The 27976-nt window shown below is 37.6% G+C and overlaps 1 protein-coding gene across 4 annotated transcripts; it reads left to right on the forward strand.

The window, feature by feature from the left end:
* Positions 1–774: 774 nt before the first annotated feature.
* On the forward strand, positions 775–27943 carry CTCFL (CCCTC-binding factor like). Of its 4 annotated transcripts, none has more exons than XM_043495458.1 (12): positions 775–846; positions 1319–1888; positions 2178–2204; positions 3186–3420; positions 5649–5819; positions 6326–6459; positions 8645–8765; positions 9772–9921; positions 12010–12170; positions 15604–15786; positions 16655–16778; positions 18969–27943. In XM_043495458.1, exons 2-12 carry the CDS (start codon positions 1328–1330, stop codon positions 19124–19126), a joined length of 2025 nt encoding a protein of 674 aa, XP_043351393.1. In that variant the 5' UTR covers positions 775–846; positions 1319–1327; the 3' UTR covers positions 19127–27943. The 4 variants fall into 4 exon arrangements, with proteins under 4 accessions (XP_043351393.1, XP_043351394.1, XP_043351395.1 ...); XM_043495459.1 differs by lacking the exon at positions 775–846 and adding an exon at positions 1127–1153; XM_043495457.1 differs by lacking the exon at positions 775–846 and having other exon boundaries at positions 1181–1888.
* The last annotated feature ends 33 nt before the right edge of the window (positions 27944–27976 follow it).

Below are 27976 nucleotides of genomic sequence, written 5' to 3' on the forward strand. Positions count from 1 at the left end.
ATGCAGTCACACAGGCTCACGCATTAGGATATAGTTGCAGGCTGTTGGCCTTCATTAACGGGGTGAAGAGGTGGTTCCTATTCACAGAGCCCTGTGCCAATACAAAAGGTGTCTCCGCATCTGATCCGCAAATATCTGCAGATGCAAAGCGGCTATCCATGGATTTGCAGGGCTCTAACTATTCAGTCAGAATCTCCAAGGTCCTGACTTGTACCGTCTCTGGAAATTGAAATAAATTAAACTATCTTTTCCGTGTATGGTTTTCCATGTCTGTTTCTTGGGCCAGTCTCATTCATTTCCTTAGCCTGTGAATGCTATGGTGCCAGGGGGCCTTTCTCCTATGGGTCAGATTGCAAGTGACATGGAGATAGACTCTCCACCCTACCCTGCCAGTGCACTGCTAGGGGGGCTCTGGCCCGGGGCTTTTCCATCTTGCCGCTTGGGATGGAAAGGAAGTGGAGGGGGTTGGTTCCCTCCTGAGGAAAAAGAGCTCAGGCCTCAGGCCCCGCTGCTGGAGGAGGGAGCGGGGGATCTCAGGCCAGTGGAGGGCCCACCTCTCCCTGCAGTGGGGGAAGGAGTGAGGTACTTAAGGGTGGTGCCTTGTTCCCTTGCAGGGGTGAGGAGTGTGTGTGTGTGGGGGGGGGGGGGGTCCCCGTCCCTTCGCACTGGGGGAGGGGCTCTTCTTGTGGCCCCTCCCCCGCGGGACTCGGAGCCCGCTTCGCGGCCGGCCCGCAGTCACGTGCGCCGGCCGGCCGCGCTCCCGCTCTCCGCAGAGCCCGCGGCTGCGGGGAGCGCGGGCCGGGGACAGGGCGGCCGCCCCTGGAGGGCGGGGCTGGGTGCGGCAGGGTGAGGGCTCCCCGCGCGGCAGCGGGTTTCGGGGGGCCGGCGGCTAGTGGAGCTTCAGGGGGATTGTGGGGAAGGGCAGCGGGGTCACGGAAGGCAGGGGGTTGAGGAGTAGGGCGGGAGGTAGGGTTCCTGGATGGGTAGCCCCATATCAGGGTGTATGGGGGGATAGGTGCTTGAGGGGTGCCACGGGGGTGATTAACAGAAGGTGGGGGGGTTATTGGAGGGGGAGGTGCTGTGGGGCTTAAGGGGGAAAGGGCCGCCGTGGACGGGTCGTGGGGAATATTTTCCCAGTGTGTGGACAGTGGAGGTAGGTTTTGGGGGACCAGGATTTTAGCCGAAGGTTTCTGGGGGGGGGGGGAGGGTATTAAGGAGCGGAAGTGGTGCGGGTTAGGGCAGCGTGTGGAGTTGGTGTGTGCTGAATTTAAAGGCGATGAGGTGCCTTAGGAGCTTTCATTGCTGTCTCTTGGGCCAGGTTGGTTGAATGATGGCCTCTCAGGACTCAGCCCTGCCTGAGCTGTTCACCAAAATAAAAGGTGCTGAAAGAACCTGGGACAAGGCAAGAGAAGATGATGGAGGAGGCAAGATATCCTGGGTGAAGGAAAGAAACAGCATCTGTGACCCAGATGCTGAAGGCCTAAATGGAGCCCTTCCAGCCAAGCTGCTGGAAGAAGGAGGAGGAAACCTGGAGTTGTCCCCATCTCCAATACTGGGTGAAAAGCATTTGATAATGCTGCAGACTGTGCACTTGAAGGAATGGGAAGATGACGTCCAGGGGGTCAGTCAGTTGAATATTCAGCAGCAGAGTGGGGTGCACATGGTAGTACAACGAGGAGCAAGTGTCTTGCAGCCCTTGGTAGTAGTGCAACAGGGAGTAGGTGCTCAGCAGAATCTACCCACAGGTGTAGCAATAAGTATACAGGATGGTGTTTATACATTTCATGACCTGGAGGTGATGCAGATTAATGTTTTGCAAGAAAAAGTACAGGCAAAAGATGAAGAAAACCAGTCCATGGATAAATCCCCAGGAATGCTACTGATTAAGGTAGAGATACTGTCAGTGAAGATGAGATGATAACCTTTGGTCTGTAGTGTTATATTGGTAGACTTAAAACTAAAATCTGGTTTAAAAAAATATAAATGAAAAATAAAAATCATGGCTGTGACTTTTTAAATGAAGGGATTTAGACATATAAATCCCTTAAATGAGTTTTTTAAATCTCAGCCTATATTATTAAAAAGCAATCTTTCCTATGTACATTACTGACAGTTTATTAAAGCTAAAAGACTTTTTTAAATTTATTTTTCTCATTTCTACATTATTTGCATTTCAGTTAACTCAGATGTTCATAAGTATGCTGGTAGGTTTCTTTTCCTGGTTCTCACACATCAGTATAATACTGTAGTGTTTGGGTGTGAAAGTTGAAATGTTTAAAGCCAAACACAACTAGTTTTCACTTAGAACAAACTATTTGGAAAGTTCATGAAAACACTAGTATTGCTATAAATACTTGGCTTTGTAAATTTTGCTACAAAACTTAAATGTTGGGCCTAAAATACTAGACATTGTCCCTTTCAAGAGATGATGCATTATATTTTATAGTCTTGAGAGTAGTAGTGATCACACTGAGTATTAAAACCTGTTTAGTTAACAAAAATTCAGTTACAATACCATAGTAACTGCCACATGATTTGGAATTAATACAAATATACTGCATAAATCCTATATTAATTTTACAAAAATATAATTTATAAAAATTACATTTATTTTCCTTGTTTTTTCTTGAAATGTAGAGTCCTACTAATTATATGAAAGAAGCTGAAAATATAAACTTTTATAGTCTCATTGCTATAGTCTCAAGAAGAAGGTCTAAAATGTTTTTAAACCTGTAAAGATTCAGGGCCAGATTTTAAAAATTGCTCAGCACTCAGTAGCTCCCGTTTAGGAACTTTACATGAATCTGTTAATTTTTTCAGAAGTGCTCAACTTCCTGCAGTTTCCACTGAGTTGAAAATCTGCCCACTCAATTTCGATGCCTAAATGACCTTTTTTGAAAATTGGGCCCCAACTGTGGGTGCTAAGTGCTTGAAAACTGTCCCCCAAAGTCTGTTCCTGTTCCTGTTGAGGTATATGTCAAAACTCATTGATTCAGTAGGCCCCAAATCAAAATCCCTGCAGATTATGTACCAAATAACTAGCTGTAAATGAGAATTAATTGGTGGGTATTTATTGTATTCTACTTGCTGGTACAGATAGCCTCTGCTGCTTTGCCACAAGCATGGTTAGATTGAGACCATTTGTTTTCTTGATGAAATGTAAAACTTTTTATTTTTTAAACTAGATTGATAGAAGTAAAGATCTACATGCAGTTGAAGGTAAGGTCCAGCAACTGCCTCCAAATGAAGAGGGAAGAGAAAAGGACATTTTCACTGTTGAGAAAGCAAAGATCTTGAGCTGTAAAGCCAAAGATGATATGTCAGTGTCGCACTATGAACACAAAGAGCAAGAAGAACAAGCAGTTATAAAAAAAACTGACACTCTAGAAGCTCAAACAAACACACAGCATAGGAAAAAAGGTGGTAAGTTGACTATGCAGTATATGACAGGTTTCAGAGTAGCAGCTGTGTGTCTAAGGTGCCACAAGTACTCCTTTTCTTTATGCAGTATATTTAGAAAACAGATTGAAGTCCTGTAAGTAACTTCCACTCTTTATGGTTAGATTAAGTTAAGGTTAGAACTACTACTGAAATTTGAAAGAATGAATAACACTTTCTGACCTTACCTGATAAAAATTTTTAATCAGTGTGATGTCACTGTAAAGTTTCAACAGAGAAATTATTCAGATTACTGCCTCAATCATCTGCACTTTGAGTAATTTGAAGTATTTGAAACTGGCTCCATAGCTAAGGTTCCATTGAGTTTTCCACTTAATGTTGAATGTAAATGCTTAATAATTAAACATGAAGAGTTGTAAAATCATTCTGAGATTTGTACTCTTTAGAGCCTTCTTGGTAACCTTAATATTTAAAATCATTGTCTTCTGAAATCCTTAGATTATAAATTTTTCAGTCTCCTACAATACGACAAACTCGAAGGTGAGAAAAACTTATAATTGCACTGAGTGCTTTACCAAGTATAAGCCCAGAATAGGGTAATTCATGGTGGAGGAAAATACAGAAAGCTATTTGTTATAACTCATCTGCGGTGGGTTTTTTGTGTTTTGTTTTAGTTTTGCTATGGAAACTGATGGAGCTCTGGATCTTCATGGATAACTCCCATTCTCTGCAGCTCCCTTCTTGATTCCCCTGTTGGGATCCTGGCTTCCCTGTCCATGTGCATCCTGCTTGTCCCATCTAGTTCCCCTGCTACCATACCAGCCCCTCATCCTGGCTGCCTCTGTGCTTTCAGTTTGCTCTCATCCGTGTCTTCACTTTCAGCTTTTTTTTGGTTGTGATAATGGGAGTTCCAGTTCAACAGACCTAATAAGGTTTGCCAGAGCAGAGTTTCTGTCTGGTGAGCCATAAGAGTTTTCCAGGTGTAGAAGCAGTCTCTGTAACAGTGACAGACTTCATGTGCCCCATGCCACCATGTCTCAGCCTTTAACAGAAGGCAGAAGGAAGGGGAGGTTTGCAGGCAAAAACACTTAGCAGCAACAGAGGCAAATAGGGTGCAGGAGATTGGGGTGGGCAGACAGATAAAGTTGACTAAAAAGCAAAGTTCTTACTTTGCTGGTGAGGCAGGTTTTCTGTCTGCTGTACTTAATAAGATGGATTCCTGATTTGATGCGTCTTACTAGCTATGCCAGACAATGCCTCCCTGTGGCCAAATTTACAAGGTTTGGAGGAGCCTATGGGTGGTTCCAAGAAGCAGTTTTTTGTGTGGGTATGAACTGATGAATAAAATAATGATAAAGTACTTTTGTGTGTTATTCATTGAAGTATACTACTATCTGCATGTCCTGATACAGGCACATGAATTCTGTAGAAATATTTGTTGGCTTCAACGTCAGTGGTCATCGTAAAGAATCGGCTTGACCCAGACCTGAGATAATGGTTCCAGGAAAGCTGTCTATATATTACACTGTATGCCATTTGGCAACTCTGAATCTGCTTGAAAGCTGAAAATGTTCCACATTTCCTCAATTTATTTTCTAAAGAAATTCCTTACTTCTATTATGTGAGTTTGCAGGTGTTATATAATCAGCATGGAGTACAGTTCTCTTTGACCACTTAAGGAACCAACATTCTGCTGCATTTGCATTCTTGAAGTTCAAGCGATAGATTAAGGGGCTTTAAACTATAATAGTTTTTTTGTCTATACTTTACATATTCAGAGGCTTGAAAATGCTGAGAATCATAATTAATCTGCCATTTCTAGGCTTTTATAATAAGTATAGGAGGTTGTCTCACTAGTTAATGAAGCTGACATCAGAGGCGTATTCCACAGGATATAAGCATCTAGATGAGCTAAATGTTAAAGATACTCTCAAGGGAGGGAGGATTATCCATTGGTGTGAGTTAGACTAGGAGTCGTGCTTCTAGGATTTTGTTCCCAACTGTACCACTAACTCAGTGTATGATTTTGGATGAATCACTTTAAACTCTTTTTATAATAGGTATAATAATACCTTTCTGACAGGCTTAATTTTTGGAAAGCACTTTGAGGTACTCTTATGAAAGATACTGCAGAAGTGCAAAGTATTATTACTTAATCTAGGAGGTTTAGTTAGGAAATTGGCATTATTCTTTAAGTCAAATAATTGTTTTGTGGCTCATGTGACCTAAATACGTCTCTATTCTCATAGGGGAAAAGGTGATCTTCCATTGTGATCTGTGCGCATTCACCTCTCTTAGAATGTCAAGTCTTAATCGTCACATGAAAACCCATTCTGATGAAAAACCCCATGTGTGTCACCTCTGCCTTAAGGCTTTCCGTACAGTTACTCTCCTGCGTAACCATGTGAATACACATACAGGTATACTTAGTATGTAAGAATGTGCTCCTTTTACTTGGTGTCTGCCAGATTTAAGTGGCATTGAAATGATCTTGTCTTCGGCCACCAGTCTGCCATCTAAACCCCCCATTGATTTTATTGGGAGTTCCGTATGTAGAGTGGTGACATGACATGGCTTTAGTGTTTATATATAAATATATACATAAATAAATAAAAATATAAAAATAGTCAACAGAACCATCCTCAAGGTGAAATGAATTAAAATATCGAATTCCTGTGCTCATGACCTGGTCTGTCTCCTTTAATATCTGTGGGCCTTTTTCTTTCTAATATTTTAAAATAGGTATGTAATACATAAACCTTGCATTCATAATACATTTATAGTTTTAAAATATTTGCATCTAAAAAAATTTCACATCAATTTTTGATATTAAAACTGTTTTCATTAATGTGTAAATGCTTATTTACTACTGAGAAATTACACAGATACGCCTTTTTAAAAAATTTTAAATAATATGTTCTTACAGGGACCAGACCATATAAGTGCAGTGACTGTGAGATGGCATTTGTGACCAGTGGTGAGCTTGCACGACACAGACGATATAAGCACACTCTAGAAAAACCCTTTAAGTGCTCAATGTGTAAATATTCTAGTGTAGAAGTAAGTGCAGTACTACTGAATCTCTTTTTTTGGGGTAGGGGGGTGTATGTTTTCAAATACAAAGGCCTGATATGCTGTGAGTTCAGTAGGTTTTTACACAGATGTGTAAAATTACTCATGAGCAAAGTGCTCGAAGGATTGGAAACTAATGGTGCACCTTCATATTGTCTTTATTTACCTTAGTTTTACAAAACTCATTAACCGTAGCAGATACACGGGTCAGTAAATGACGTATGTAACCGCATAAGTTAAGTTACAGTATTGACACTGAACAACTGGGTTGAGTTGGGGAGATTCTCCTTAGTGCAGAAGGTTTGTGCATTGCTGTTTCCACCATTCTAACCCCATTACTTCCCTCCACAGAAGAGCAGTGGCCACACAGGTAGCTGCTACAGTCCCTGCACACCACAAAGGAGAGCTCTGCACTGATCCCATAGATTGGCATGGAGATTGTCACAGGGGCATGTGTAAGCGGAGGGAGATATTGGATCTCCAGATTCAATGGCCCAGAAACTTGTCCTGGCCACAAAGGGCTGAGTTTTCAGCCCCAGGATCCAGCCAAACATTGAGGGAGTGAATTCCATCCCTCCACCTCCAGGTGCCTTCACAAAGCCCAATTAATAAAACTTTCAGAAGTAGAGGATGAATTTCATTATTTATGAAGAAGCCTTTCAAAAAATAAAGACATTTATTCAGAATCATCACATTCTTATTTTGTCTGGTTTCAGAGTAGCAGCCGTGTTAGTCTGTATTCGCAAAAAGAAAAGAAGTACTTGTGGCACCTTAGAGACTAACAGATTTATTAGAGCATAAGCTTTCATGAGCTACTTAGAGACTAACAAATTTATTTGAGCATAAGCCGATGAAGTGAGCTGTAGCTCACGAAAGCTTATGCTCAAATAAATTTTAGTCTCTAAGGTGCCACAAGTACTCCTTTTCTTATTTTGTCTGCTCACTCATTCTTCTGTGTGAGCTCTTGTATTTTTTTAAGTTAACATTTTCTGTGTTTATCAAACCCTTTTTTTGAAAACATACCAACAAATACATTTTCTTTTAATATTTTTTCTAGTTATTTTCTAACAGTAAAATGGCTGTAGGATCAGGGTCACTGTAAATACATCATGCAGCAAACAGGCACTTGATTAACTTTATGCACATGAGTAGGCTTGTTATAGTCAGTTGTTACTGCTAATGTTTAATATTAAGCACTTGCTTAGTGTTTGTAGGATTGGTATCTATAGTGTAGTTCTGGGTCAAATAAAATAAAAACTAGAAAATGCCAGAGGTTCACATGGAATAGTAAGCATTCAGTCATGCACCTACATTTTGTGTGCACTATTTTTGCAGTTACGTTGTTAAATGACTATTAAGTGCCTGACATGCTGTGCCCAAATTGCAACTGTGTACAGACCTTGCCTGTTCCTCTTTTCAAAATGTGGTCCCTTAATGCTTCACATGTATTGTGCTAGTAGATTTTGAATAGTATTTAAATCTAAATTGAAATGATTTTTTAAAAATATTAAATGTACTCTGTACTTTTCTCTTTTTTTAAGTAAGGGTCTTATTAATCACTTTTTGCTATTACAATATTACAACCTCACATTGAAGTTTCTGAGAGTTTTGCTTGAGAGAGTGCAGTTAGGATTTGATGCAGCACAGACTTAAGCACATCCATGATTTTTACTTGAGTAGTGACATTGAGTGAGGCTATTTGTGGATTAAATTAAGCATGTATGTAAATCTTTGCCAGATTGAAGCCAATGTGATGAGCAAATATGTTACTTAGTATTGGCCTTTCCATTTTTTCTCTATATTTTCAATTTTTCTTTGGCTGGCATTTTCACAGCTGCCTAAGGAAGATAGGTGCCCTCATTAGGATGCTTTGAAAATCCTAGCCTTTGTGCATTTGATAGAGGTGTACGCAGGGCCAGTTTTACTATTTCCCCCTATATAGTCATTTTCCCCTTTTGTTTGTGTGGGTCTTCAACGCTCTATGCAGGGAAGGAATATTAAAAATACCCCTAAAAATTGTGATTGCAAATCCACTAAAATTGAAAAAGTGTTTTAATGAGGGGTGTAGAACTTGAAATTACTATATTTGTTCTGTAAAATGGGTTAGATTTTAAATTGACAGTGTCCCTTAAATATGGGTGGTGTTGAAATAAATTTTTGAATTTTACACTAGGCAAGCAAATTGAAGCGTCACATTCGTTCACATACAGGAGAGCGTCCTTACAACTGTTATCTCTGTAGTTATGCTAGCAAAGATACCTATAAGCTGAAAAGACATATGGTAACTCATTCAGGTAAGACTTAGTCATGTAATGGTTAATATATATATTTTACAGTTTTGGTAAATCTGTAGGACTATATTTTTTTAAACTGACCTCAATCCAGCCTCTGAAATTGCTGCTGCAGTTTTAAGCAGACAGTTTTTCACCTATGTTTTGTGTGTCACAAGAACATACATGGAAAAATGTTCATGTAAAATTGTTAGGTCTGTTTTTAAAACTACTTTTGAAAATTTGGCCTATCAGATTATAACAATTTTTAAATTGTGTTCATTTTGTTTAAACTGACCTTTACTGATATGAAATAAAAAGTTCAATGTCTTCTCTTGTGTGCTCTTGTTTTCTGTGATCCAGTTTTCAGTTTTGTATCAGGCCTGGTTAATTTTACATGGCATGTGTCTGACAGTCAGGAGGGTTTAAAAAAAATAGCTGTCCCAAAATGTGGGCATGACTGTGGCACATCTGTTTCCTAAAAATACAGTCTCTTCATTTAAATTATTTTGGCAAATGAATAACTGCAAATCCTGTAATTATAACTTGTACTATTTTAATATTTATGGCAAAATAACAAAAGTAATTTGTTCCTGCTGTGCTCTCCTGTTTCCTTATGGAATCCCAGTGAAGACAGATTACAAAATCTGCTTGCGAGCAGAATTTAGCCCAATTCAGTGTTAGCAATTTTCCATTTTCCTACATTAAACACAGCAGAAAAGAACGAACTAATTAATATTTTAAGTTACATAAATGGCGTTGTACTGTCATTAGTTCTGCTCACAACTTCTGTAGGCTAAAATCCTGCACTGGGATCAGCTCTAAGCTAATGTGGACCTCTGCACACATCATGCAGTATTCCTATTCCTACTGAAGTTAATGATTTTCTGTACGGGCACAGAGATTTGTGCTGGTAGATCACAATGCAGTATCAGGGCCATAGACGTCCATGGGAGAAGTGTGTTTGTATCAAATATATATGTACAGCCGCTGAGCATATATTATCTAACTTCTCATGCTTTTTTCATAGGAGAAAAACCCTATGAATGTTATGTTTGTCAGGCCAGATTCACACAAAGTGGTACCATGAAAATCCATATATTACAGAAGCATAGTGAAAATGTGCCCAAATACCGGTGTCCACATTGTAATACATTTATTGCAAGAAAAAGTGATTTGGGTGAGTTTGGATTTAAGAAAAAAATGGAATGCAATTGCATAGGGAATTTGGTATCTTTTCTTACTGTTCATAATGCTATAAAAATGTTCTTTGACTTATTTTTATCATTAACTAAAGTATTCCTAGGGAAAAAATATTCATGAATTTCTCCTGCTGAGGGGATGTGGTGCCATCTTATGGTTGCTATAGATTGATACAGTTATAATGCTCCACATCAAGAGTTAACATTTGCACGATTTTATTAAATACCTGTGGCATTAAGAAAATCCATTTTCCAAAGTGACAGCCGTAACAAAAATCTAGGCCATAGATTCTCTACTGCACAGAGTGGAAACTCAGTGTGGCAGAAGGAGCAGACCTTGATGGGACTGTCACAGTTTCCAGATTCTGTTCCAGCCCCAGCCCAAGCGTGAAATAAAAGTGGGTTTCAGACCAGAAATCTGAGGAGCTAGAAATATATTGAATGTTTTTAATACACTGATATCCTTGAATATATAAGATCAGCTTGTACATTTGTATTTGTCCTTTAATGTTTTTTTAACTTTACTTGTGAATTGTGGAGCATTTTGCAAATGAGACTTCAAAGAGTACCAGGAATCTCATTCATAATCAATTAATATACACTTTATGATCTTTTAATCTTGCGTTCATATATGTTTAGTAGGCAATATTTGTACTATAGAAATTCTAAATTCCATTAAGCAGCTATAGCAGATCTATTTTCAGGTTCTGTAAGATTTATGTGACATGACAGATTATGGTGTACAGTACATAGAGATGACCTTTAACTCTTTGGGTCTTTTCCCATCAAGCAAAAAGCAAACCACTATATTCTGATGTAGATACCTACATTCTTTATACAATTCATGGATTTTTTTTTCTCACCTGCAAGTAATATCACTACAGGCTGGTGTATATGCAAATTTCTGCTTAAAATACCATAAATGGAAGCTGGATATATGCAGATTAAATTTTCAGTTATACAAACTACTATATTGCAAATACAAACCCACATGAGTTTCCGAGATAATTATGATTATACTGACTCTGTATCTGAAACAATACTTCATTTGCATACCAATAAAATTATAAGTATCCATATAGTTCACTTGTAAATTGATGTGTTTTAGTAATATGAAGTCCTCATAGAAACCAGATTTTCATTAACAAGCCACCGTATTAGAAATACAACCTATTTGTTATAATTGAGTCAGTATAACTGACAGGTTCCAAACAAATTTATACACAAAGGCCAAGATTTTCAAACTAGGAGCTTAAAGTTAGAGTCTTAAATGGATACTTAAGTGCCAACCTGATTTTCAAATGTGCTGAATATCCAAAAGTTCCGATTGGGGTTAACACTGCACATTTGTTCAGCTTCTTGTACAAAGGCTTGTGCATTCATCACAAGTGTGTGTGTGTGTGATTTGATTAAATATGTTACCATAGTGGGCTCCTGGTGCTTGAATGAGGTGGGTTGAGGCATAAAGGGCCAGATTTTTAAAGGTATTTGGGTACATAAAGATAGGCACCTAGGCACATTTGGAAAACCTACTAAAGGCCTAACTCAAATTGAAATTAATATCTATTCATAAAGGTAGAACTACGATAGGGTGTTTACTTATGGACTATGTCTTTGTTCAGAGATTATCACCTAATAAGCACCTATTGATTGTCAAAAAGCCCACGTATACTGCAGGTACCACATTACAATAAATATCATTTTGGGCCAGATTATCAAAGATACTTAGGTGCCTAAAGATGCAGAATGATTTCAATGGGAGGTAGGTGCCCAAACAGCTTAGGTGCTTTTGAAAATCCCACTAAGCGCCTAAACAGCTTTTGAAAATCTGGTCCTTTGTGCTGCTGCCCCAAAGGTGATGCCAGTAGACTGTTTTTTGGCTCCTGTACAGAAGTAGTAAGAGGTCTGAAAGGTTCCTTGTCAGCTTTCTTTCGCACAACCACACCGCCCGTAGGCCTATTCCAGGCTATGTACAGACTAGCCTTTTGTCTGAAACTATGGACATCCAGAAATCCATCTTCAGCTACCACAACTTTTCAATGTAATGATCTGTAAAACTGTTTTAGGCGTTCACTTACGAAACCTGCATTCCTACCTGGCTGTAGCGATGAAGTGCCGTTATTGTGAAGCTCTTTTCCATGAGCGCTATGCTCTTATTCAGCACAAGAAAACTCATAGAAATGAAAAGCGATTCAAATGTGATCGATGCAGTTATGCATGCAAGCAGGTATTTACATTAATTGGAGTGTGATAGCTTATTCAGCTGATATTTCTGTGGGGTAGGCTTGGTTTTGGGGATATATTTGCTTTGATCATAGTTATTTGTTACCACAGTCTAGCTAAAATACTGTGTTTATATTTATTTGCAAGATAACTGGTTTATGAATAAATAATAAATTAGTAGTGCAAAAAAAAATCTAAAACTATTTGCTTATGAAAAATCATTCAGACATGATCTGTTTGAAAGTAGAAAATAAGGGCAGTTATTTTCGCTGCCATTGTGATAACAAAACATGGTATTTGCATCTTATTTGTAGTATTCAACATGTATAAAATTTTTTCAATCCGAACTGGTATTTATATAAAACAAATAACAATATACTATAAAAGTGGCTTTGAAGCCATGCAATATAAAATGTCAGGAAAGACTGGATTCCTAGAGTAGGTTATTTTTCATAAGAAGTAATTTGACATAGGATACTGTATTCCTTGCCTAATTTATTTATAGGTTTCAGAGTAGCAGCCGTGTTAGTCTGTATTCGCAAAAAGAAAAGGAGTACTTGTGGTACCTTAGAGACTAACAAATTTATTTGAGCATAAGCTTTTGTGAGCTACAGCTCACTTCATCGGATGTAGCTCACGAAAGCTTATGCTCAAATAAATTTGTTAGTCTCTAAGGTGCCACAAGTACTCCTTTTTTTAATTTATTTATAGAATTTACATTTTTAATAGATTAGATGTACCCCATATCTTACAGATGTAGACAGCTCTTTAGAAACTTCATTACACAGCTTTGTTCATACCCTCAATCAGCTTGGCTCTATTTATCTGGCCAGGCTGAAACAAACTTCTTGACAAACAAAGTTGACCTTTTGTTATCAGAATGTATTTCTACATATTTTTATCTCATACCTATTCTAGAAGGAATTTTCATACATCTGAAAATGGAAGAATTAAACCATGCTATAGGTTTCATAAGTTTTTTGCTATATCAGTAACATAGGGAAGCATATTTATCCCAATATATAACCCTTATTGTCTTTGTTTCATTCCTGGATGGTGTGATTAAAGAGTTACGTACACTCTAGACTAATCATTTTACACTATATATCAGTCCAAAGAAACTTTTTTTATTGGATGCTCTGATTAGAGAATTATTTGCAGACGTGATGAATTTTCATCCTCTTAAGTTGTATTTAGAAATCTGTCATGTTTAAAAACTGAAATATGTGGCCATGCTCTATGGAATATTTATTTGTTATAACAGTTTATTAACTCCATTATTACCTTTACATTAGCAATGTATGTACTATACATTAGCACAATTAAAATCTTCACAAGCCAAAGGAATAAACATGCTATGGTAGTATAAGTTTTTCTAAAAAGAACTCATAAAAAACACACAGGATTCTTTCATTGACACTCCTGCTCTAAGTGCTTTTTGGACTCTCATTGGAAAAGTGTGAAAATTTAGTGACTTGTTCTGCCTGTTGATTTCATCGCACTCAGGAAGAGACATTAAAATATAGAGAGAAGATAACTAAATATGGGTCAAAATCATGGATTCTTAATCGGACAAGCATACTCTGTAGTAGAAAGGGATATTTAACTTTTAAGGCTGGGCTTTTAAGGCCATTAAAACGATGTATAGCATTTATCTTGCCATTGCTCCCCTGAAGAGGGTAACAAAATGTAAAATACTGAGAGCTCAGTATATGGGTTTTCACGTGTGTTCTTTATAACTTCAACAGCTTATTAATTTTAATCAATTTCTGTTGAATTAAAACAACTTTGCCCTCTGAACTCACCAGTTACCACTTGTCAGAGGAAAGGAGGGCACAGGCATTCTCTTATCTAGTCAGCTGTCCACTTGTCTGGGGAAAAGAGGGCAGGAGGCAAGCCAGACCTTGAAGAGGTTTTTGAAGCTGCAGTATGCAGGTGTGCTTTCTCCACAAGCAGCAATCTTTTCTACCCTGTCTGATACCGTTGTTATTAGTCATTCCTTCTCACTGTTCATTACATAGGCCCTGATGTGCTAGCATAGACTGTTCCCTTACAGAGTTGCATTTCCTTCAGCACGTCTCCAGCTGCATGTAATGATCCATATCAGTAGATCTCACTGCATCATCGCGGCCATGCAAACTCAGCAGGGGTAGAGTTTCCAATGGACAGTAGGAGACAAGGTCTTAAGAACCCACCAACTCTAGAAAATAACATTTTTTAAAAATCAAAACCATTAACTTGTTCTCTCATTTTTCTGGAAAGGTTTGTTTTGTTCCAACCATTCTTTAAAACGTTGCACAGTAAAATAATTGACACTCTTGAATATTCTGGTAAAGTGAAAGATTTAGGAAAATACAAACTAAATCATAGAATCATAGAATATCAGGGTTGGAAGGGACCCCAGAAGGTCATCTAGTCCAACCCCCTGCTCAAAGCAGGACCAAGTCCCAGTTAAATCATCCCAGCTAGGGCTTTGTCAAGCCTGACCTTAAAAACCTCTAAGGAAGGAGATTCTACCACCTCCCTAGGTAACGCATTCCAGTGTTTCACCACCCTCTTAGTGAAAAAGTTTTTCCTAATATCCAATCTAAACCTCCCCCATTGCAACTTGAGACCATTACTCCTCGTTCTGTCATCTGCTACCATTGAGAACAGTCTAGAGCCATCCTTTTTGAAACCCCCTTTCAGGTAGTTGAAAGCAGCTATCAAATCCCCCCTCATTCTTCTCTTCTGCAGACTAAACAATCCCAGCTCCCTCAGCCTCTCCTCATAAGTCATGTGCTCTAGACCCCTAATCATTTTTGTTGCCCTTCGCTGTACTCTTTCCAATTTATCCACATCCTTCTTGTAGTGTGGGGCCCAAAACTGGACACAGTACTCCAGATGAGGCCTCACCAGTGTCGAATAGAGGGGAACGATCACGTCCCTCGATCTGCTCGCTATGCCCCTACTTATACATCCCAAAATGCCATTGGCCTTCTTGGCAACAAGGGCACACTGCTGACTCATATCCAGCTTCTCGTCCACTGTCACCCCGAGGTCCTTTTCCGCAGAACTGCTGCCGAGCCATTCGGTCCCTAGTCTGTAGCGGTGCATTGGATTCTTCCATCCTAAGTGCAGGACCCTGCACTTATCCTTATTGAACCTCATTAGAGGTTCTCATAAATCTCATAAATCTCAGTACTCAGCCCATAACATCTTATTTCAGGGATCACTGTTCTCCAAGTGATGGTACATGTGCGGTAAAATCCTGGTCCTATTCAAGTCAGTGGCAATTTTGCCATTGACTTCTGTGGGAGCAGAATTTTACCCTACATGTTCTTCAATACCTGTGCTCTGTGAGACAAATTAAGGAAACTGCAACAACCTTGGACTCCAGTTTTCTTGCTTGTCACAAAAAGTTAGTTATGTTGTAAACATTGTTTTCTTCATTTCAGGAACGACACTTGATTGTGCATAAGCGTACACATACTGGTGAGAAGCCCTTCACTTGTGTATGTTGCAGCAAATGCTTCCGGCAGAAGCAGCTTCTAACTGTTCACTTCAGGAAACACCATGATTCCAATTTTAAACCAACAGTTTATGAATGCCCTAAATGTGGCAAGGGTTATTCACGCTGGGTAAGGTACTTCCTCTTAAGGAATCTCAATGGGGAAATATCTTTAGTTAAGTAATGCATATCACATTTTTATAAAGAAGCAGTCTACTGGCTGAACTGAATCTCCAGCTAGCTCCTTGATGCAGAGCCAGCAATAAGCTTTTTCCAGATCTCACATCAAAGGGTTAATACATCTGATAATTTGCCACTTTATATAAAAGGCCAGGTGTTTGTTTCAAGAATTATATTGGTACAATGCAAGTTGGGAATTAATAAGATTGAAAGTGCAAATAGTCTATTGATAGAAAATAAAAGACAAATAGGAAACAAATGTAAATATCTGGAAAGTATCCTAGATAGCTACCAAAAGACAAATAGAGGAAACTGCAAAATATGTAAAGTAGAAAATACAAGGAATAGTTTAGTAAAGTGAATGAGAGAATAATAATCCTATTCTTCAAAACCGTATGCTACCAGCAGAATTTGTATCTCAGCCAGCTCCCTGAGCACACAGGATACTGTATTAGCAACAAGAAGTGTTACTGTGGGACTCATGATTATAGTAGCTTCAAAAGCTGGTCCTACCTTCTTTGTAAATTTGATATTTTATAAATCATTTTATTCACTTATGAATCAAACAAAGATGGTAGATCTGATTTTAAGCCTACCAGACTTTATAATGGTCCTTTAAAGTGGAATTTAAAATTTTTTGGTGGAACAATCTTCAGAAGTTTGATAAGCAGCAAGTCATTGAGATTAATTGACCTTTTTTCCTAGTTTTCTAAAATCTGTATATTAGAAACTTGAAATGCTTGTCTCTTTGTGTTAAAATGCATAATTGCATTAATATGTCAATTAATTCATATGTCTGTGCTTCATTGTCCTATCAGAATAATATGCATAAGCATGCTGAAAGCTGTGGATTGGTGAGGGCAAAATCTGTTACACGCCGCAAAGGAAACAAGGGCAAAAAGAAAAGATGCGACAGACTAAAACGTGATGTTAAGCAAGAAGGTAATCAGCTAATAAGTTAGAATTTAATCAAGTAAATTGGAATCAACCAGATATGGCTAAAGCTGTGAATCTCATCCTGTGGTTTAATTAATATTTCACAGTGAGGTTAATTTAAGTGCTAACATAGGATGAATGTTTGTTTCAGATACCGTGTTATGTGTGTCAGAAAGCCCAGTCAGCTGAGTATGAGCATTCCTCAATTATTTGTTCTGGAGCCACTGTTCCCCTGCTCATGCAAGCTTCCTCCCAGTCTCTCTGCCCAGCAATAGTTAAAAATACAGCACTGTTCTTTAATCAAGGAAGATGAAGGTCACAGTGAGTTCTCCTGTGTGGATCAGCGAGTCAGCAGGCAACAGGGACCAAATTGAAAACTCCTGAGTACCACAAACCAAGCTCCTCCCATTTGTGATGCCAAACTAGAATGCTGCTTAGAGTATACTGAGCATGGTTTCATAATATGATCATTCCTCTTCTTTACCTTGTGTTTGGTCATCAGAGAAATAGTAAAAATGACTATTTTAAACAGAATTGGGCTTCACAGTTAACGTGCCACTGAGATGAGTAAAATGGTTCACACCTCAAAGCTATTGTTTCAGGCTGTCTGCAGGCTTGGGCGGACACATTTGTTTTATTATTATTTTTTATTTTTAAAATACAACTATAGGCTCCCATCCAGTACTTTGGGTTCCTAGCCCATAAATTAAAAATCACAAGATGAACAGAAGGTTACCCCTAGATATCTGTTTCTTTCACTCTCCTCAGCAGCCTTAACAAAAGTTTGGAGAGCTACCTGGGCTATGGCAGATCAAGGGTGAGGAAGTGAGTTCCCAAACTGAGAACTTCTCATAGAGAACACCTGCCAGCAGCTCAGGCACCTCTGCTGAGGTAGTGTATCACGCTGCGTTGGTTTACAATTTGTTCACATTTTGAAGGTTATCAGATCTTTACGGTCATCAGGGCCATATAGTAATTTTTAAAAATGTAAGCTTAGATTCTGGAGTACAAGATGGTAGCCAGTATGAAAAGGTACTGGCTCTTTGATCTGTTGCAAGCTTGGCCAATTTGACTTTTCTAAGCATGAGTAGGCAATGCAGTATTTAATGTATTGGCAGGCAGTTTACACTGATTTTTTTTTCTCCCTGTATGGACAATGCCACTGGGATAACATTTCACATACTGATAATTGTGATGTTGTAATTTTTCAAAGTGATGAATACATCTCAAGCTGGGTCATCAGCAGGTGGTTTTACAATAGTGTTCCCTCCACTCCTTTCAGTGGTAAGGCTGCAATGATTGTAACTGAAGATTTTAAAAGAAATGCCAGTATAGACCCAGACCTAGGCTTTGCTTGTGGTTTTTGTATTTGCAATACTTATATTGTGTAGACTTTTGCTGCTGTTGTCTGCAACATGCAGATTATGAAATTTTTTGTGCATCTTCAGCTCTTGGGGTGAGGAATTCAGTTTGCTGGAATTTAAATAATGTCTCTACAAGCATTACAGAGACAGAATGCAACTATTTCCCATTATTTGACTCTCACAGATCTTACACACTAAAGCACTGGGTCCAAATTACTTTTTTCAACAGTTAGTATTTGGGGCTGAACAGGGGCAGAGGAATAGTTTTCCACACACACTTGGAATATTGACTGTAAGATAGAGGTATATATGTGTGTGTGATTGGCTTCTTGAAAGATCATAGTATCACAAGAAGTTTTGACTCTTTTTTTTTTTTGCTCAGGTTTAAAAATTGATTTATGGTGTCTTTCTGACTGATGAATAACATGCTCTGCTGTTGCTGTTGAAAAATAATTTAAATTTTTTTTAGAGGAATTCCCTCTTCATCATTCTGCCATGGATGTGAGAAGTATGTAAGTCTCCAGTTAATTAATGTCGAGGTCTCTGCTGATTAGTAAATCATTGGTGCTACTCAGTAGCATTGATTATTGCACATTGCAACTAAATTGATCCACCAAAGTTGAGAACAAAATCACAGTGGTAGCAAGGTGACATTTATAACGGAATGTATTTATCCTCCAAAATGGAGACTTTACAGTGCACCACTACATTTTTTATTTTAGACACTGAAAATGTTTTTTTCCCCCTACAGTGAAACTGCAGAATGGTAAATTCATTTAGTATTTAATTCTTTCTCTAGTTGACAATTATGATGTTTAATTTTTCTGCAAAGCTGTTGACCTGGGATCATTCCAAGATGTTTCCTTTGTGAACACTGAATGCTGTGCCAGTGAGATTGTCCCTGTCGTATATGGAATAGAAACAAGTACTCCGAGGGAGCAGAAAACAGAAATGACTTGTGAAATGATCCTCAACATGATGGACAAATAATACAAACACAAGTTCTGATTTCCATTGTTAACTTACAGAATATCAGTTTGTATACTAGTGCAAAGTTTCTAAGCATGTTAAGGGAAGTAAGCTGTAGAAGGTGTTGGTTTCTGTAAAAGTTGCTAAAAAGTTGTCAGCAAAAGTTACATGGAAGCCACATATGTTCTAACATGTTCACATCAGCGTCAAAGAAAAACAAATCTTAAAACTAGGCCATGAAAAAAAAGTAGGTTGAATTTATTCAATTTACTTTTCATTTTTCTTCCACATTTAGTTACAGAATTACATACAATTTTCAAGTAGATTTATTCCTCAGTAGCTCTGTGCTCCTGTCAGATCCAGATCTGTGTGACCTTCAGCTTGTTTGCATCCACCTCATGGTGAGCACATTGTGAAAGGCAAAATTATTTTGATGCAAAGAACATAGCTAGGTCTTCTCTTGGAACACTAAAGATCTCAACAAATCTGTACTGTTTTACCCTAGTATAGTACTTATTTTTATATAAATCTGAGAACCATGATATGCCTCCAGATACCCTGTCAGTAAGTTTATTGTAACATTATTAACTTTACTATATATATATATAATATACTTTTAATCTCTTAATTTTAAAAAGGACACTTCTTTTATAACATAACAACCAAGCCTCAAAATTGGGTAAGCCCTTGGTCAGATTCTCCTCTCATTTAACGCCAGTTTTACACAGGTGTAACTCCATTGATTTCAGTTGGGGCACTCATTATTCCCACCAGGGTGGGAGGAGAATCAGACCCCTTATTTTTTCGTTGATTATTAGGACTTTTATAACCACTTTGCGCTATAGTGTGAAAAGCTTTAGTAGAGTAGTAAGACCATCAGGTGGCCTGTGATTGAATGTTATCTAGCAATTTTCATTTTCCTAACTGTTTTCTTGTAGTTTGCTTTTTGAATAGCTATCTTGTACGTAGCTACATGCATATGACTGTAAGAATGGGTTTATACTTGGGACTTGATCCAAAGCATATAAAGGTCATTTGAAAGATTCCCATTGACTTAAATCACTTTGGTTCAGGTCTCTAATAATGTATGCTTGTGTTTAAAAAAACATGAAAAGTATTTTAACAATGTTCATAGGACATACTGTATGTAAAAAGCAATGAAATTCTAGTCGTTCTAGCTTCTAACCAATTTGTTGGAATCCCCACTTTTATACCAGTCTTTCTGCTTAGTCTTCATGACAATCACAAATAGTACCATTCATTGTTGTTGGTTACAGTGAGCAAAACCAATTTTTTCATTAGTCACTCATTTTCACTTTCATTTACAAATAATATTTGAAAGCATGCTCAAAATATCAAATATATACTTTAAATATATACTGGCATTTTCAGTGAAAACATGCTTTTTAAAACTAATTTTAATGACAAGTCTTAATGAATGAATTTTATTTTAATTAAAAAAAACCCCAACATATATTTGATTTTCAGATGTGGAGTATGTTATATTTCTGGATTGTTTTTATGAGCGTTACAAATCCTGCCGTCTTTACTCAATCAAAACATCATCATTATAACTTCAGTAAGGGTTTTGCCTGAGGCGAAATGCAGAATTTGGTTCACTTTAGTTGGCTGACAGCCTAATTCTAATGTTTAAAAATATTTTAACACAAAGCTACACATATTGTAAATTCAAACTGATACCCCACTTATATTTTGCATGTAGACCTAATTATGTACTATAGGTTTTTAATTATCCTTTTAACAGTGCTTTTGTAGCCATGACAATAAGATACTTCTGTGTTTTGTGCATTCCAAGTTAACTGAGTTTAAGTATTCATATCTGAAAGAACACTTACATGTTTTTGTTACCTTTAAGAGGTTAATACATGCATGTTTGTTTTCAATTAATATACTGTTACGAACTTTATCCCGTCCTTTACATGGCAGGTATAACTAGATAGCTTGTAAAAGCTACACTACTTCAAAATAAGGCCGATCCTGTGATGTGCTGAGACTCGTTACCATTACAAGTGGGAAAGCAATCTCACCCTCTTGCTCACCACCATTAACTCCTAGATGTGTGTTGGTGCACAACTCACCAAAGGCACTCGTCATCTTGCAGACTGGAGTACCCAAATTAACGAGATATAGTGATGCATGCTACCACAGGACAGGATCAAATCTTTAAACAACTACTGATATAACTACTTATTACAGTATTTACGGCTTTGATAATGCAGTGCGATAACCCATCCGGTTTTGTAGTGTAAGTAATTTAGAATCATTGGGAAGGTGGTGTACTTGAATCAGTTAACCTTGCTAGTTTGTTTAACCCACATTCCATAATAACAATGTTATGTGGCTGTTCAGATTCATAGTCTGTGTTCATATTCTGTGGCAGTTTGTTTAATGATAATGTTTATCTATTTCTAATAAGCTAATAGTTAATGCTGATTACTTAAATTACCTAACAAGAACTAGGTTTTAAGAATGGTTTTGTTTCTATAATGAAAGTGTGACTGGTATTGTTGGCCTAGCATGCACTAACGTTAACATTCTTCATCTGAAAATCAGAATATTGGTTTTGTTGTTTAAAATTCATAACAATGTTGTGTAAACATTTGATCATTTTCTGTGTATAAACTGTTTATTTTGAATCAGAGTAATTTGGCTTACTTCTTATCCTAAGCCAGAAAATCAGACTGCTTGAAATAAAAGATATTTTCTCTCATTTGTGAACTCAAAGTAGTTATCATTTTTAAGCCATTTAGAAATTGAAAGTAATGTATGCTTTTGAAGATAGAAAGATAGTACTTTGACTCCATGAGGCATCTGTTCCTAATTGGAGTCTTTTGCCATTCAATATAATTCCACTTTTCACTGAAACCAATGGGGGTTCTGTCTGAATAAGAACTACAGAATGTAGGCTTTTAGGTACTTTTGTACCTGTGACTTGAGTCAGGTTATGATGAACATTTTACAAAATGCTAGTTTTGAGGGTATTTGATCAAAAAGCTGTACATAAATATGTGGATTTTAAGACAATATATAGATATGATCACAGCAGTAATCCTAAGAAGTTAAATTGATCAATGGTATTTAAGAGGCCAAAGGAAAAATTATTTAAAAAGTTTGATTGTAACGCTTTAATGGTTTAAATGTTGTCTTATATTTCTTTATTTTGTAATCCCAAGGAGCTATTGAGAAAACTTGTGGTGTCTGTTACCAGTTTTTTTAGGTAAAGGGCCTAATTGTCAAAAGTCACATTTATTTTACATTTGCAGTTTTGTACTTGCAATCCCTTCTGAGTGCAAATGCTAGAATTTAAATGGTAGTTATTTGATTTTCAATTACAGATGTGTGTATCTGCAAATCAGGTAGTTAACCAACAGTCTAATTTTGTGGGAATAAAATTTTTTTATCTTACGGCTACTTACAAATTCAGTCTAAAAAGTGTAAAGACTTTTTGTGCAACTGTCTCAACAAAAATTGGATAGAAGTTGGGAGATACTTTTACAAGAGAGAGAGTTTTATTTGTTAGGGGGTTTATGATATTTTTATCCTGTTGGGAATGACTCATGCACCAATATTACAAACGCTAATCCCTACATTAGCAATACAACATGACAGAGCATCAAAAAAATAATTTTTAGTGGAGCTAAGTGTGAGGCCACCATCTAACTTCAAGCAGTTGTAATAAACAGAAGTAGAGCATTTCTATGTGAGAGAGTAGAACGCTTAACTTCTGAGTATTCCTTATTTTTGTGGGGAAAAGTCTTCCCTTTAAATAGTCGATGGCCTCTATGCAGGCATGTAGACCATGCATCCAATAGACTTAGGGGAACAGGTGGTTAAAAGAAAGTTGTGTGTGTGTTTTAAATTGAGCACCAAGCATAAAATGTATCTGATACCTGGAAGCATAGGTGCTTCCAGAGATTTAACATATGAAATATGAGGCAGCAAAAATAATAAAATATAGAACTGGCCATCAGACTTGAAATCTTCCCCAAACAGATGTATACCCATTTCAAATAATGTATAGAAAACTACCCAACCCTACTGTCAGAAAAATGACAGTCTGGGGATGTATCTGTTTGAAAATGTGAACAACTTCTTGCACAACAGTGATGAATTAAGCACAATGCTGTGAATTGGCATTGTGATGGAAGTAATAACGACAGTTTCCTTAAGATGGCAGTCTAAGTTCATTTATTTGGTCACGCACTAGGTGAAAGTCGTAATCAGGTAAATGTTAGAGGTTCTTCAGATTTTTCATCTTTATGTTGGTTTAAGTGTCTATGAAAGCTGCAGCAGGAGTTATTTGTGGCATTTTGCCTTGAACGGGCACAGTAATTCCAGGTGTGTCTAGGAAGTGTGGTCCCTGCACCACTCTGGGAAAGGATGTGGAGTGCACAGCTCACGTACGCTCCCACTGAAGAGCTTGCAGTAGCATAGAAACTGGAGCTGCCCTTCACCAAAGGAGAGCACTGCCACTCTAATGGATATCTGCATGTCTGGATATGCAAGGGGGAAAAACTTCTCTTTCCCTTATGTGTGCACGTGCTACAGCACTAAGAATTTATGTAAAACTATTTGTCAAGAGTAAGCAGTGGGTTGTGAAGCTCATTGCTCCATTAACACTGACACAAAGAGTTTACTAGAATTTTAAAAAAGAAAGATTGGGTAATGAAGTAATAAAAATAATATATAAGGGATATAACCCCCATGCTTCAGGGCATAAGCTAACCACTAACTGCCTGCGGGTAGAAAAAAAACCTCTGTAAATGAGCAGGTTATTCCATAAATATCCATTATGTGGTTCCTTGCACATGCCTTTGAAGTGTATGACAGTTGATGATGAGATACTCAACTAGATGGAACCCATTTAATTCAGTGCATCAATTCTTATAGTCCTATATTTACTAAGGCTTAATAACTCTCAACAGTGTAAAAATATTGAGAGCCTAATTCCCAACTGTAGAATCCCTGCTGACTTCAGTGTAGTTACACTGATGTAAAATTAGAGTAATGCAGACATTCAAGAGTTAAAGCACCCCTTTAAAATTTTTTTGCCTAGAATGAAAATGTTTATGTTCATTGTCCCAGACCTGTATATGTGAAGTTAGCTCCTGTATATATTTTTTCTTTAGAATCAGCCATAAACTGTTGTTTTACACACACCTTCTGTTGGCCTCCGTGGGATTTTCAAGCATAGAATGATATTGCTCTAAGGTTTTAATATAAGGTTTATATTAATTCAAATCTTGCATTTAGTGATTTATTAAATAATGAAGAAGTAGCTTTGTCGTATTCCCTAGTAGATGTTTTTCAGCATTAGAAAACTATCACAAAATTAAGCATGATTTCCTTTCTTAAAAAAAGGAACCCAGGACTAGTTAGAGACATGACATATTTAAGTATTGAAATTACTAAAACAGTAACTTTGTATTTTATTACATCTATGAACCTATTTTACCTGTTTTTCATAAGCATTTCTTCTAACAAAGAAAGCAGATAATATTTAGCATTTATACATTGTTCTACCTCTTCAAAGCCCTGAACGAGCATTAACTAATCCTCACAACACCCCTGAGATGTAGGGTAGTGCTTAGTTGAACCTTTGGCCAGTGACAAAGTCTTAATTGTCCATAGAAGGTGAAAGGTGGCAGGTGGATCATTTTAACATGTTACATAAAACTGTGGTTGAAAGAGAGTACAGAAAAAAAGGCAAAGAAATGAAGTAAACTAATTTTATCGGATCTAAGAGGATGTTAATTAGGGGTTCAAAGCTACAAGCAAAGAACCAGTTTTGTTATAGCAACAGACCTTATGATGAAATGAAGTGTACACATATCAACCATTGGCTGCTTGCTTTGATTTGAGAGTTTTGGATGGGACAAAGTTGCCACCTCTTTTAGGTATTTATTTTCTGTGGAGTACTTGGCAAACTACTCTGCACGTAGCGTGAGACTGGAGCAATGTTGCCACATGTGGGGAGGCAGGGTTTTACCATAAGCCCTTCTTTTTCCTGATCCTAAAAGATGTCCTGACCAGACTAGATGAGGAGAGGGAATCGGGTGATATTCATCTCCATGACTGTCCCCTGAGCAACTCCTGAGATGTGAATCTAAGGTTCCTGCTGCTTCCCTCCTCCTTGTGTGTCAGTTTCCTTCCCTATTTTATATCTCTTACATCTTTCCTGTCTCTCTCATTTTTTGCTATCTACTTAGTGAGAATCTGGCTTAACCAAATAGGTTCAGTGCAAAACTTTGCTGTGATTCCTCGGGCTAGCTAAAAGTGATGCTGTGTGTTGTGCCTATAGCTTTCTGACAATTAAAGTGCAAACATGACAAACCAAAGCTGCATTTTCTTATCTTTTTGCTCTTCAGTGCCCAGTCCCCTTTGTGTACACTTGTCTCTTTTTGTAGAACAAGCGTGGAAAAGAAACAGAGGCCATAGCTGCACTGATATCCCCAGGATTGCTACAGCAGGTCTACTGTCATGAATATTAAAATTCTAGCAACTTCTCTACATTAGTGTTCCCACTGTTGGTTGCACAAGTGGAGTTGCTGCCATACTAGAGCAGTGGTGGGAGAACTCACAAAATCCTACCCTAAAATAGCCGCCTCTCCCTTTTCCCCCACATGGATAGGTAAGATTCTCTGAGATTCTCACACAAGGTTTTTTCTCTTTGAAAAATGTCTTTATGGAAGGAGAAGGAAGGGAGATTACTAAAATGAAGACTGGCTTGATTTTTTTCATCTTAATTGTTTTTCCCTCTTTCATTTTGTTTGCTTTAATGCTAATAATACCTAGCGCTTGTGTTTTTTCTTCATAGATTTCAAAGTTCTTTACAAAGGATGTGTAAGTATTGTTATCACAGTTTTATAGATGAGGAAACTGAGGCACAGAGTGAGCTGAAATGACTTTCCAGTGGCTGGGAATAGAATCTAGACGTTCTGATTTTTTCAGTCCATTGTTCTATCCACTAGGTCACCATGGCCTCCCAATAGTACAATAAGCAAAACCAAGTGTCTGGCAACTAAACCTCAGACCCAAATTACTGCTAATGTGGCAGTTAAAAAGATAATGACTGGAGTCATTTTAATGATGATATTGTGAAGATCCTATCCAACCTGTGCTATGTGTTGTCTGCATTGTACAGATGGCGAAGATGAGACAAAGAAGATCAAAGTAATCTCTGGTTTAATTCCTTTCCTTTCAGATGAAGGGATGAATTTGGTCCACAAGGTTGACTGGTCCAAGTCACAAAAATGAATAGCTGTGATGCGATTAAAATTAAAATGCAGAATTACCTGGCTAGCAATCCTTTGCTCGGTCCACTAGAGCACATTGCCCCTTAATCGAGACCTAACAGATGATATTGTAAATTGTGTGTATTGCCAGATGATCACCCCATGAGATTAGAAATAGAAACCCATAAGTTTTGCAGGCCAGCATGATTGAGTTCCATTATCAGAACTGTGTGGAAACATACAAGGCCTACCAGCATTATCCAGTACTATTAGCTGCTTTCAGGGCCACCAACCAAAATTGAAAAAACATTTATAACTAAAGGTCAACCCTTAAAACGATATAAAGGCATTACAGTAGAGTGTGATTAAAGAGCGTGAGTGAGATTACTGTATTATAATATCTGATAAGGAGGAAAATGTGAAGAGAGCTTATGCTCAAATAAATTTGTTAGTCTCTAAGGTGCCACAAGTACTCCTTTTTGCTGCTGTAGACTAACACGACTGCTACTCTGAAACTTAATATCTTAGTAGTTTAGAAAAGTTCATAAATAAGATGCAGATTCTCATTAATCATAAGAGCTTCCTAAAGTAGGTGGAGTTCAGAAGGTGTCATTCACTTAGAAACTTGTGTTTAGAGAACCATTCTGCTGACCATTGCACTGAATACAAGCTGCTTTGGTTAATGGCAGGCTCCCGGATGGATAGCATTTAAATGACTATTGTTATCACTGTATAGAGCTTCAACAGTGTCCTCCACTTGCATAAGTTAACGTCTAGTTTTCTGTGTGTTTTTTGTCTGAAAAATCAAATCGATGTTTGAAAGCACTTTACATTAATAAAGTGTGCTTTCAAACAAACATCATTCCCTGCTGTGTTTTTTTTAACAGCCCACTATTGTTTGAGGTTAGTCACTGAAACATTTGGACTCTAGCGTTATGGATGTGCAACCATTATAAAATGGCAAAGAATTTTCTAGCAGTTTTGGTTCAATCTGTTTTCATTCTTAACTAACATTTGACAGTTAGCAGAATTTAATGTCTTTCTTCTTTTGTCAGTTGACTGTTTTCATTATATCTAAATTATTTTTCTATTTTTAGCTTTGTTTTTTTCCCAGATTCCATCCATTATTAGTCTTACCCCAGCCCTGTTCACATAGCAACACTGGCTGGCAAGGGTAAGAACGCAAAGAAAGAGTGACAGAGCTGCACGCTTTGATAAGGAAGAGCCCTGCCTTTATTAACACCAACTAATCAAATGGTAGGTAGCAGTTAAATGGCAATTATAATTAACCCTTCTAACTGCCATACTTTATCTGGGAAAATTGTGTATTTACAGAGCAAAAATGTCCTCCCTTTCTGGCAGAAGTGATTTTGTTTTGTGGAAGTAACTCATCGGCAACTTTTCATTGTGGAATTAAAGTTATAAAATATAATGTATATTTACAGTAGTTATTTCTTGCCATATTACTTTGCATGCTGTGTCTTTCAATGGATATGTGCCATCATTGGTCATAGCAGTCTGTACATTACTCATTTAAAATGGGCCAAATCCCGTAAGCCTTACTCCAATAAAACTTCCATAGAAAACCAATGGGTGTTGTACCTTATCCAGAATT

Source organism: Dermochelys coriacea, chromosome 13, assembly GCF_009764565.3.
Source record: "Dermochelys coriacea isolate rDerCor1 chromosome 13, rDerCor1.pri.v4, whole genome shotgun sequence".
NCBI classification, from domain to species: domain Eukaryota; kingdom Metazoa; phylum Chordata; order Testudines; family Dermochelyidae; genus Dermochelys; species Dermochelys coriacea.